This window comes from Balearica regulorum, chromosome 1 (assembly GCF_011004875.1).
Source record: "Balearica regulorum gibbericeps isolate bBalReg1 chromosome 1, bBalReg1.pri, whole genome shotgun sequence".
In the NCBI taxonomy this organism is placed as follows: domain Eukaryota; kingdom Metazoa; phylum Chordata; class Aves; order Gruiformes; family Gruidae; genus Balearica; species Balearica regulorum.
Window position 1 is genome coordinate 214,422,659 of NC_046184.1, and position 13,120 is coordinate 214,435,778.

A 13,120-nucleotide genomic window follows, 5' to 3' on the forward strand; every position below is an offset into this window, starting at 1 on the left:
CTAATAGCTGTGCAGTCAAAATCAGGGAAGACTTTCCAGTCTGTACTGTCAAGTGAATGCAGGAATGATATCCCAAATGGCTGGGGTTTCCATCATGTCCCCTTAAGTGCCAGTGGTCCCCCTTTTGCGTAGGACAATAGATGATGTATGATTTTGCACTGGTTTAATACTCAAGCTACACCTTCTTGTGAAAAATGCCAAGACACTGAGGACTGAGGTGGACATGCCATGGAAAAATCAGAGGATATGTCCAGAGCCTCTTCCATGAGCACCTGCCAAATAACTGTGCTGTTCGTCCTGGATATCCTGGTATTCTGGCTCACATAGCTCTAAATTTAGTCGTCAACCCGCAGGCCCTTTGAGAGTCCTCAAGAAGAGAAGTACTGTGGCTGAGGTGTTCAGAGCTGACTGTAGGACTGGACAACACCTCCTGTTCAGCTGGAGCATCTCAGCCTCCATTAGTGTATTGTTTTTCCTGTGCTTCTCCTGTGTTACCTGAGAGCAGTACCTGGTGCCAGCTGACAAAGGCCAGACATTGAGTTGGCTTTGGTTTGAGCCATTTGGTCACTGCCAAAGCTTCTGTTTCAGAGCTGGGAAAGTGCAGAACTGGACTGTGGTTGGAGGTGGAAAGCCCAGCTTTGGCACACGGTTCTTTCAAGGACCATTAAGATTTGCGCTCTTCACATGAAGTAGACGCTCATAATTTTGGCCAGACTGCTACGGTGCCAGGCACCATAGGGTCTTCCTCTGTGCCATTCTCCTGAGCAACCCTGCTTGAGAAATCTGATTTATGCTTTTCTTCCGTTCCAGATGTCAACAGTTGGCTGCTCACTTTTGGGTTCCAGCTACACAACGTCATCCCCGGCTACCCCAAGCCAGACATGGATGCAATGGAGCCGTCCTATGAGCTAATCCACACACAGATGAAAACCCAAGAATGGGACAATAGCAAGGTGATCCATGAAACTCCATACTGTATCTCACAACCTTCTCAGCATATGATCCAGTTGCAGTCTTTATTAAAAACCCTTTGATCAGCCTGTTTTCCCAGATACTCTGGGAGATTAAGAGTGAGCCAGTCCCCATTACAGTAATGAAATCTGACTGAATAATCACATCTTAAGTTCCTTACTTCCATGGTGCTTTTTCCTCTGATGTTTTCTGGTGGTTGCTCGATGAAGTGGTGTGTTACTGTTTCTTTCTCCCTCAGGAGGCCATGTTACAACATATTGCAGGCTAAGTTCAAGGCCTTTGCACCAAGGATTCTTGGAAGTGGAAAAAAAGTAAATCTTTATACAGAATCATTTTTTACAGATTTTTTTTTCTAGAAACTTATTAAGTCTGGTTTAAAATGTCTTAAACAACAAATCCCAGTACTTCCCTAGGAAACTGTTCTGCACTGCAGCAGGTCTCACCAGAAAGAAGTTTTAGCTGAGAGTTAACTTTCATTTTACCTGGCTGGGTTTAATCCCAAGTCACTGTGTCCTGCTTTTAAAAACAGGCTTGCATCACAAGCCATTTTGGTAGATGCCAGCACAAAATTCAATGATGAAATTGGCAAGAAAAAAGCTTTTACAGCCCAATCATTTCCCCCTCTCTTCCTGTGGGGAATTATTCAGCTGAAAGATGGAGGCAGCGCTGTTAAAGGCTAGCACACTGGGTCAGGATCCAAGAGCCCTGGGTTACTCCCAGCCCTACTGCTTATCGGTTGTATGACCTTGAAAAACTCATTTACCTCTCAGGATACTCTTTCATCTCCTAGCCTGATTTTATTCTGAGGTTGCTTTCATCTGTTTAGTCCGAATCCTCTTTAGTCTGAATTCCTGCTTGCTATTGCTGTGTATTTGAGCATTGCGAGAGCGGCGAGGCACCAATGTGTTTAGCAATCAGGATATGCTCTTAACGTTTCTGCTAATAAAATGATAACAGCAGGAAGTGGAATTGATCCCAGCTGCTCTCCTAGCCTCTTTATCTATAAATTCACTGAAATCTCACTGTCCTGCAGCAGACTCTTGAGGTCCTGTACACATATTAAACCAGGAGGTACAATACAGTGTCACGTTTCCCCAGCCACAAAAGGTATCACTCAGAGGTATGAACAAGATACTGTGGATTAATAAAACAGTCATGTGTCAGCCCATCCTTCGTACACAGCCTCATAGCTATGGTGAAAACAAGGTAAAATGTACCAGCTTCAACTTCGACAAGAGATTTACGTTAAGACATATCACTATAACAGAGAGGGACCAAAAGAACTACGCCTTTTGCTACCATGGCTGAGTTGATGCTTGAAAACCATTACGCTACAGTTACTCGGTTGTGTTTTGGAGCTCAAAGACTCCTTTTTTGTTTCGCTCTTCCTTGGATTAAACAATAAGATGCTAATAGAGATGATTTCTGTATGGAGAAATAGCCTCAGGATTTTTCCTCCTCTCCGATGTGACACAGTCTCCCCAGGCAAAGCTATACAGGAGAAGGCGAACAGGGGAGGCTCATTCAGAGATCGCACAAAAGATTGTCTCTAAATTGTTTTGTGCAGTAGATAACAACTGTCTCAGAATTGCAACAGAAGTTATTATTTTTAGTGGTGTTATTATTATTATTTCATTAGTTCATTATTATTAGGCTTATTGAATAGCCAAGTAACTTGAGTGACAGCTTGAGATGAAGACTGACATTTGCTCATACGGGCAGCTGAACTGGAAGTAAAACCAAGGAGCCCTCCCTTCCATCCACCCATTTTAGGTGAATCTGCTTGAATGAGCAATAAGAAGAAAAGATAAGAAGAAAAATCTCCGTGTCCTCTTCAGGTTTTTAAAGCAAGAAGCTGCAGTGAGGACTGTGCAGGGATCTGCTTGGTGAAAGGGGGGTTTATGCAGCCACCGTGCTTCCACATGAGTCACTTTACACTCAAGTGTTGAAAGAGGAATTTAACCATCGCAGGTTGTTTCGTATTCTTCCCCTGTGTTATGACAGCAACAAAACATGAGCATTTGTATTTTAGTCTACAGTTGCAGGATCACGCTGTGATAGCGAGTGGCTCTCAAATGCTACAGAGCAGGATTCCCTTCCTTTCTGTCACATCCAGCATATTGTAGGCATAGATTTGCATAAAATAAATTCATTCACATATGATACCTGAACACGTGATCCTTTTTCTCCTAAGCCTATCCGTGCATCCAACACTGATGTTTCACATGTAGTTCTGTTCGCTCCGAACCCGTCCAGCCACACATACACGCTCCCAGACACAATCCAGCTCTCCTTCCTGCTGGTTGTCTCTGTATTTGATAAAGCACATGGAAGAAAATAGAAGCTTTTTGGAAGTTTCATGTAGCAAATGACAAAAATAAACAAAGTTAAGTGGAAGTACAGGAAATATTTTCAGATAGCAAGATTGCTCAAACTGTGAAATGGTCTTCCAGAGCATACGGAGGAAGCTCCAGATCTTTTGTCATTTAAAAGTAGCCTGGACAAGGCACTGGACAATGCCTATCCTGCTTGCAATCCAGGGATATTCACTGAACGATGTACCACAGCTTTCTCATCTCCATGTTTTCCGATCCCTGGTTTCTCTGGGTCACACACCTCCTTGTGCTAGACCAAAGTAAATTTGAGTTACTCCACTGGCTTTGCTGATCAAAGCTGTGGCCCAGCAGATTGAGTCAGTTCTTTTATCAGAGAGGAATGAATAACAGGAGCACAACAGCAAAGCAGCTAACTCCACATAAATGGCTGCTTTGTATCTCTTCAGAGTGCATAACCAGAGGGCCCTAGCATCTCCTTCCAAAACATTGTTGGTACTTGCCTTGCAGCACTGGAAGATGGGAGAGATAATTCTGACTTTGAGCATCCACCAGCTCAGAAACAGCCATCATGTCATAAACCTTGCACTAACCCCCTGCAGCTCTGCAGTGACATTTACAATCCAATACTCCGTTGTGCAGCACTTTCTCCCCCTCTTCCTCCCTGCGACTGTGAGGCTGTCACTAAATTGTTTGTTGAACAAGTTCAGTGTTATTGGCCACCAGGGGACTCTGGGTGACCTCTGGCATATTGTGGAGCTTGCTGCACCTGAATCCAATTTCTCTTCTTTTTTTAATTTTTTTTTTTTTCCTTCCCTTTTGTCTTGTTGAACTGTCAGGTAATTGCTGGAGCCAGAACAACTCTATTTGCAGGGAAGGGTGTTTTGGAGTCGGTGCTTATATCATTAACTGCATCATGTTATTAACTACCCTTCTCTCCATCCCACGAGCACGGTGCCTCCAGGAAAGGTCCTGTTTTCTGCAGTGCCCGTTTCTGCTGTGCTGGAGGAGCAGCTTTTGGCATCCCTTATGAGGCAGCGTTTTGGAGGCAAGGGGTGCTCAGCCAGGGAGTGAGCTGTAGGGCTGTGCTTTCTGGCAGAGCTTCTCCCAAGGACAATCTGTTTGAGGGATCGGCTCTGCCAGTGTTCATCATTCAGGGAGGGCATCCTCACGTTGCGGGTGCTTTGTCCTGGGCTTGGGCCATCATGCTGTCTTCACGTCTGTCCATCAGCCCCTAGTTATGTTTTGCAAAAGTAGTGGCCAGTTTTCACTGGATCTGATGCGAGGAAAGGAGTTGAAGTCTCAAAGACGTTAATCTCCTGAAGCTTTATGAAAACAGATGAGCAAGAGAAGGAGGCAAATCCTCTTATTTCCCCACAGATGGAAATCTGCTTGATGAGCTCAACCTCGTTATCCCCCTGCAGCTGTGTACACTGGCAGAGTGGAGGAGACCTGTCCTCTATGCCCAAGAGTTACCACTTGTGTTTTGCTCATTGCTAACCAATCAGCATCTACAACACTGGCCTTGCTGGCCAATCGCTCACCTCCGTTGTGCCACTTGCATTCGTGGTTGACACGTTGCCGAGCAGGGACATTGCCTCTCAGCCAGCCAGCGTGCGGTGCAGCTGTGCTGATGGGTAGGGACCTAATAGGCTGTTGTGGTTGATGGGCTCCTCCTGCTCCTCCACCATCTGGGAGTTGGTGGGGGACATCCGAATGGGGGCTCATCTTCAGGTGATGGCCAGATGGAATGGAGGGAAAAGACTCACTTCTGAAGAATGGTTTTGTTAACAGAGAGCTAGGGGGGTAAATAGGAAGGAATTAATGAATATTTCAGAGAAATCATAACTTCCAAGCCTTTTGGAAGAAGTGGCTTTCTGTGTTGTAAGCCATATGGTGGTGAGAGAAACACCTAGCTGTGTATAATGGCACAAGGATATAGAAAAACTTGGAAACATGTTCACGTATTTCACATCTTGGATCCTTGATGGGAAATTAAAGCTTTCAGTCTCACACTGGAAGGCGGTATTTAAAAACAACAGATGATAGTATCTGGCTATGGTATTTTGAATCCTCAAGAGGTGCCGGCAAAATGCAAGAGGCTATTCAGAGATCTGTGTAATGTACCGTTCTCTTGAGCTCTGTGCAGCAGCGAACAAATGATGAAGGTCGTTCTCTTCTCTCCAATGGGTTGTTACTAGATAAAGTGAAATGTCACCTAAGGACATCTGATTAAAAAAGACTGTGAGGAAAAACAAACCCAGCATATTTGTCACTCACATCTAGCAACAAATATTGAAATAAAATAACTATGAATTCCCTTCTTTCTGCCATACAATTGGTTTTGTAGATACCCTGGTTTACTGTTGTAGCATTTTTTAGAGAATACCACATGCCACTGCAGCCTTGGATGGAAATTTTCTGTTTCTCTTCCTTGCCAGTTGATTAAAATGAGTTCTAAGATGAAACAGAAATGGTAATTTCAAAGTCAGGGATACACCGCCTCTTTGAACTACATATAATCTGTTTGCCTCCACCCCCTTTATATTCAGAGCAGAGCATACAAGCTAGTGTACTCTGGTTTGCCTGAATTTGTTGGAGTTTTTTCTTGTTGGATGCATTTGCTTTTCTTTTTAAAAAGTGCTGTTCCCAAATACACTCTTTTATCAAAGAAATGCACTCAAAAAGTCATTTCAAAGTCATCCAGGGCTCATTTTCAAGATAACAAAGATGGGTTTAGTTATTATTATAATGGTTAAGTGATAACGATGTTCAGCATTACAGCATTGCATGTGTCTGATCTCCTACTTCCCTATGTGACAAAAGATGGGGAGAGCCCTGTAACCAGTCCCCAGTGGAAAACCCTTTGGATGTGATTTTGTTCTTGATTCAGACACCTAAATCTAGGTCTCTGCCTGTGAACTTGGTATTCAAGCTTCCACTATAGCCAGTAGAGATCTAAAATGAACTCGGTTGCTGGTGCCATTTGAGATACTCTAGAGTTTCCTGGACTTCCTCATGCCTGCAGCATGGATTACCTACACTCTTCTGGAACAGCACTTGGTGGCCCAGCAGGGCTCCCTGTAGTGCTAAAAATTATGTTTGACATTACCCATGTGAATGATTCATCAGTGGAGCCCTAAGGACAGTTCAGATAACCAGCTGCTAGGGGCTAGGATTGAATTCAAGAGTAAGACATGTAGATGTAGATGTTTCCGTGTGTGCTAGGTGTGTGCACCCACTGTAGTCTGTCAACATCTGGTTCGTACAGGCAGTGGAGCTCACTTAAAGAGCTGACCACCCGCTATGCATTAACTTTAGACCAAGATGAAGCACACTCTGTGCTCCACTGACTGTGCAAAGTAGGGTCTCAATTCATTTGTCAATCAAGGGACCTCAATTGCCACAGTGGCCTCCAGGTGCTACTCCAGAAGGGCAAAGATTTCCCAGAGATGCTTCTGTTTCTCACAGTCCCGGGCAGATACTGCAGGCACCCTTGGGAGTCTCAGATCACACTAGACATCCATGTAATAGTGTACGGGCAACCAAAACAGTCTTGAAGTTAACACTGACTACAGTATGCATGAGAAGTGGCTGCACAGAAGGCTGGGACAGCCACAGATTGACAGGGGGTTTTGTCAATGAAGGTGGTTCCAGCCCTCAACTTCACAAACTTCCCACCTCTAAGCGGGCACATGACTGGAGGTCAAGACACTCCCAGTCATGTGTCTTTGGTCAGCCATTTAACCTCTGGTTTAACCACCAGGAGTAGTGCCAGTAATAGTCCTACAGTTGCACATGCAACACAAAACATGCTTTCCCAGTGTAGAGGAGGAGATGTCCTGAATGGCAACCAAGAGGACACCAACAAGCCAGTTGGCCTGGTATCCTATGTGGGTGTCCTTAGGCAGGAAGTGACAGTGCCATTGCTGTTAGATCATGTGTAATCCTTTAAACCTCCAAGTCCTGCCAGTAGTGGGGTGGGTGCTGCTTATTTTCTTTCTGAATGGCATCCAGATGAACAATGGAGCTGTGGAAATTGTATGACTTCATATAATATCACAATGGCAGTATGTAACTAGATCAAGGAAAGATCTGGTATTCTATTATTGGGTCATAAATTGTAAAAAAAAAAAATAAATCAGGGTTTCCTTTTATAATGGGCAGGTACTCATCTGAAATTCAAAGCTATGGAGAATTTGACCATAACATGGAAAATTGAAAATTACCTCAGGCCAGAATGTCCCCAGACAAGCTATGGAGCTTGAGGAAGGTAGATCATGGCCCAGCTGTTGAATGTGATACCTGTTGTATCACAGCATGTGCCAACCAGGCTACAATCCTTCCCAAATTAATGACAAACCCAAGGACACCATCCACCCTTCAACTTTGTTGTACAACTGTTGTCCTCCCAAGGGTCCCTGACCCCATTTTAGAGTATGTCTCTACCGCTAAGTAAAAGAAGTCCAAGACCAATTCCTGGCCCTGAGGCTGGGTAGAAATGACCTGGAGAGTTAGGAAACATGTCTTGGAGAAAGCAGTTGGAGGAGCAAGTCCAAAATCAAACCAGGAGTTAAAATAAAAAATATCCAGTGTGAATCATAAGACATGCAATACAATGTCTCATTCTCTTTAGCAGTATTTACTTTTAAAATTGAACGAAATTATACTATTTTATATTTAACAGTATAAACATATGGTTATGAACCATATGTCCTGCTTGTCCAAAGCACAGTAGATTGTCACATCAGTGTCTACCTCGCAGCATCAGCAGGTTTTCAGAGCTCATTGCAAACACACTTTTCATTTGGAATCAGAAGAAAAGACAAGGAAGTGGTGCCCAAATCCACTGGTTTGTTGGCGCAACCTAATTTGGAGGCACTCACAGGGGATCTATACCTAATAATTTGCTTAGAATAGAAAAGGCGCTACAGTTCCTGCAGCTCATCAAGAATAAGGTCATGAAGACAAAATAGAAGGGGAGTGGGGGATATTTCTGATAGGAATAATTCTCCCATGCCCAGTGCTGTCTGACCTGCCAGGGCTCCCTTCCCCAAGGTGATAATCAGTAGATGGTGTGAGTAATTCCAGGGACTCCTTATCACTCAACTGCTGGTAAACACGGTGATGTATATATAGATGGTGATATATAAATGACCACAGCTCATAGCAATATAGTGCAGAAGACCTGATTTACATCCTTGAGGGAAGGAGCTCAGACCAAACGGTGATTCAGCGTGAGTAATGAGAAATGCCTTTTCCCATCACTTGCAAAAGTTACTGAGGCGAGTTGGGAGAGCAATGTGGCATTGGGTAGTGGGACCACTTAGAGTCAATCCATATGAGATGTACCTGAGAAGAACACCTCCCCATTTAAACCTCTTTGAAGAGGAAATAGCTAACCAAGGCTGTGCAGTATACACTTATTTAGAACAGTAAGTGTTTCATGGAGCCTAGAAACCTAATTGCTCCATGTCCATCATCAGTGACATTTACATTAATTACATCCATCTTTTGCATAATTAGAGCACTTGTGCAGTTTGCAGGGGAGCTGGGTTTGGCTCCCTATCGATCTGTTAATTATATCACTCTCCAGGCTGTGTGCAAGATCCCCCACAGACAGTATGGGGAGAACCACAGGCAGTATGGGGAGAGCTCCTCTTTCATAGGTGACTGGTTCCTGCTCCAACTACTATGCTGTTCATCAAAAGGGGAAAAGGAGGAGAAACACCAGCCTGCTTGGCACTTTGATAAGAGTCAGTCCTGGGTATTTTAATGCTTTGCAACCCAAAACATTCTCTTTAACTTGCATACTTCTGTTCCCTTCTAGTTTTCTCCTTTATAGATCAAAACCGCTCATAACCTCTGAGTGAGTTGCAATGCTAAATCCTTTATTTTATTCCTTTCATGCTTTGAGACCCTTCCCTGGAAATGGCCACCATGAAAATGAGCATTTCTTTTCTTTCCCTTGCTATGTTACATGTCAGAGTTGAGAGGTCCACCCTGAAATGCCTGCATCATCTGAATTGTCTTCTCCCACCCAAGGAAGGATGTGAGCCTTTAACTTGTGGACAGTTTAAGGCAATATCCTTCATGGATGTTAAATTTCCTCAAAATAATTGGAGTGCAGCAAACTTCTTTGTAGCCTATTTTTAATCCTGGATGTTATTACATTATTGAATGCAGCCGTTGGCAGTGCCAGGAGAGTTTTGTCATAGCATCCTCTTGCTTTTGTGAAATTTGAGCAAATAATTGTTCGTGAACAGGGGTCTGTAAGAAGCCTGTGCTGCCATGAATTGATGAGAGCATTTCCAAAGACATTTTGCAGTAATGATGAGCTGCTGACTCGCTGCGTGCTTGCTCCATTATATGCTAACAGCAAAAGTGACTTTGTATTGTACCTGATTGTAAATGATCCGCGTTGTTGTCTCTCAGCAGTTTTGCTTCAGTATAAGCCAAAACTTGAGCATCAGGTGTGGGTGGCCTTAGCTCAGGGAGCCTGGCACATTGTAGAGAGTTTGCAGGAAATAGGAGCAGGATTTAGGGCCTTCCTTGAGTTTTGAACAACCTGCTTTGGCCAGGTTGATACGGGATATAGAGGGGTTATGGCCACTTTGAGGGTCATACCTGTGATGCAGGGCTTTTGAAGGTAGCACAAGGAGTTACAAAGTGAAGTTAAAATAGAGGGAACTTTTACAAATACTTCCACGCTTTTTCACAGAACATCTGAAAACATTTTATAAAACATCATGGCCACAAGATGAATGATTTGTTATGTGCAGATGAAGAACACTGAAGCACGAAACAATTGCATGTCCAAACTAGACCCTCACACTGCTGAGGCAAAAAATCCTTTTCTACCTCTACATCCTTCAGTCTGTGAGATTAAATACAGTTCAGTTTATTGAAACAATGAGCATTAGGGGGAATAACCTGACAACACATCTCTTCCATTAAAAAGAATTAAAAATCTGAAAAAAGCTGATAAGGGGGAAAAAAAAGAGCTCCTCATTAGATGTTTCCGGGATGTTCTGCTGGTCTCCAGCATGCTAATAATAATAGAATCATAGAATCATAGAATCTTTAAGGTTGGAAAGGACCTCTGAGATCATCAAGTCCAACTGTCAACCCAACACCACCACGTCTACTAAACCATGTCCTGAAGTGCCATGTCTACATGTTTTTTGAACGTGAATGCCTTTGGCTCATCAGGCTTCTCTTTCTAACACATCTTTCTCTTCTTTCTCTCCCTGCTCAGTCAATTCTGGGGGTCCAGTGTGAAGTACAGAAGCAGCTGAAGGCCTTTGTCACCCTTGAGCGCTTTGAACGGATCTACAGCTCCAGCATCGCCGGGTGCCGGCAGGTCAAGAAGAACAAGAATTTTGCTTCGGGAGGCTCTATCTTCGGCAAAGGCGTCAAGTTCGCCATGAAGGACGGGCGTGTGGCCACCGACATTATCAGTGTGGCCAACGAGGATGGACGGAGGATCGCGGCCATCCTGAACAATGCCCATTACCTGGAGAACTTGCATTTCACCATTGATGGGGTGGACACGCACTATTTCATTAAGCAAGGGCCGTCGGAGGGTGACCTGTCCATCTTGGGCCTCAGCGGAGGACGGAGGACCCTGGAGAACGGCGTGAACGTGACGGTGTCCCAGATCAACACAGTGCTAAGTGGAAGGACTAGACGTTACACGGACATCCAGCTCCAGTATGGTGCGCTGTGTCTAAACACTCGCTACGGGACCACCTTGGACGAGGAGAAGGCCCGTGTCCTGGAGCTGGCCCGACAGCGAGCTGTCGCCCAAGCTTGGTCCCGGGAACAGCAGAGACTGCGGGATGGGGAGGAGGGTATTCGCTCATGGACAGAAGGGGAGAAGCAACAAGTGCTAAACACGGGCCGGGTACAGGGCTACGACGGCTATTTTGTGATCTCAGTGGAGCAGTACCCCGAACTCTCAGACAGCGCCAACAACATCCACTTCATGAGACAGAGCGAAATGGGCAGAAGGTGACAGAGAGGGTCGATGCGGTGACTTCTTGCCAAAGACAGCTACTCTTTTGTGGCCACTTACCTGACTGTGTTGTACTCAATCCTTTTTTCTAAACTGAACAAGGAGGGGGGGAGGAAAACAGAAAGAGAAGGAATAATACGGTTGCACTGTAACTCATGCAACATACTTTTTTTTTTTCCCCTCTTTAATTTGGCCTTCACGCGTTTTTTGCAATGAACAGAAGGTATATTTTGCCGTAGTGTGATCACAGTGAAATTTACTGTCTCTTGTCCTCTTCCCCCCCCACCCCCACCCCCCTTTGTGAGGAATTTGAAGTGGGGAGTCGTCAACGTACGTCATCATTAGGTGTGAAATGCGAAATGGGTGTCTGTGCTAACTTGTGTCATCCTAACCCTTTCTGATTTGGGGCAGGGACAGATAGCCTTCCACCCGAAATGGGGAGTCTGCGGCGTGCCAGAGAGCTCTTCCCGGGAAGAAAGGAGATGGAAGACGACGCTGATTCCGATACTCCGAAAGCGACCGTCCGAATCATGTGCCTCAAAAGAGACCTTACAAGTAGTTTTCATGTTTCACTTGGGACATAAAGTGGTTTTTTTGGGGGCTCCTGCTGAGCAGAAGTAGATTATAGAGGCAAAGGAGCTGATTATATTAACTTGCAAGATGATTCTCTTCCTTCCTGAACTGGAATAAAAAAAGAAAAAAAAAACAGTCTTTTTTTCATTATGAGAGTAGATACTTTTTGGGTTTTTTTTGTGTGTGCGCAAATCCTGGTTTTAGTTTAAAAAACCTAGCAAAAGCCAAGAAAGGGACTCCTGCTCTATTGAGAAAAGCTAAAATAAATCCTCTCTCTCATATGTAGAGCTGTTCTATAGGTGGACTTAATGCACCCATGTTGTACATTTGCTAATGGCATAACTTCATTAAATGTATAGTGTTTCAGTACACGAGGCTACGTGTTTAACAGTCCACTGTGCTGTATCTGATAAAACCAGTTAATTATTAGGAAGCTGATTTGAATTTAAAAGTAGTTATAGTATCCCAGTGACATACCACTGAAAATTAGAGCAAGCCAAACCCTGCTTTTCCTGATTCTGGAGCTTGTATTTATTGGCTGGGAAATGCAGTTTTGAGTAGCATGCTGGCAAGTCGTTTATGACTATGGCAGATAAATGTCTCCCGGGGACTTTGGCAGCAGGGATTTTAAAATGTTTAATAAGTAGCAACAGCTTGTGCGTTGTGGGACAAGAAGGGGAATATTGGAATCAACCCTCTCACTGTTTCTTACACGAGCTCGAATTAAACAGAGAGCCCAGTTGACTGTTAGCGGTGAAGAAGGGGGAGGTTGTATGGAAATGCCCACTACAGAGGGGACCGAGTGTTTTAATAAGAAACTGCTGACAAAGTTACTCGGCATGCTAATGTAATCTGTATTCACATAACCTCTGTGCTCTGGTATTTGCAAGAGTCCTTGAAAATCAACGGACCAAGGAGATGAGCTTAGCATCCTCTTCCCTGCCTGAAACAGCCCTGTGGTAGCCAGGGCCATTCCTGCAGGCAGAGATGTTACCCCAGCTGGAGCTCCGGCTGGAGATGGCCAACCTTGGTCCCAAACAGACGTCTCTATCACGCTGACACCTGCACGTGTCCTGACTCTAAGAGCTCTCACCATGTCTCTCTGAGAACATCTCAGTCCTGATTTCCTTTTTCTTTTTTTTTCCATCCACTTTGATTTTTGCTTCCTGGTTCTGCAGAGAGATAACCCGAGATGTGCAAATCCATGCCAAGGCTATTTCCTTAC

The 13,120-nt window shown here is 44.4% G+C and overlaps 1 protein-coding gene across 7 annotated transcripts in view; it reads left to right on the top strand.

The window, feature by feature from the left end:
* Positions 1–12,264, top strand: part of TENM4 (teneurin transmembrane protein 4) — a 610,330-nt gene extending 598,066 nt beyond the window's left edge. For all 7 annotated transcript variants that reach the window (XM_075742510.1, XM_075742514.1, XM_075742513.1 and 4 more), the window contains 2 exons: positions 811–953; positions 10,564–12,264. In XM_075742510.1, coding sequence (XP_075598625.1) covers positions 811–953; positions 10,564–11,322 — 902 coding nt within the window. In that variant the 3' untranslated portion in view covers positions 11,323–12,264. The remainder of the gene's footprint in view (positions 1–810; positions 954–10,563) is intronic.
* The last annotated feature ends 856 nt before the right edge of the window (positions 12,265–13,120 follow it).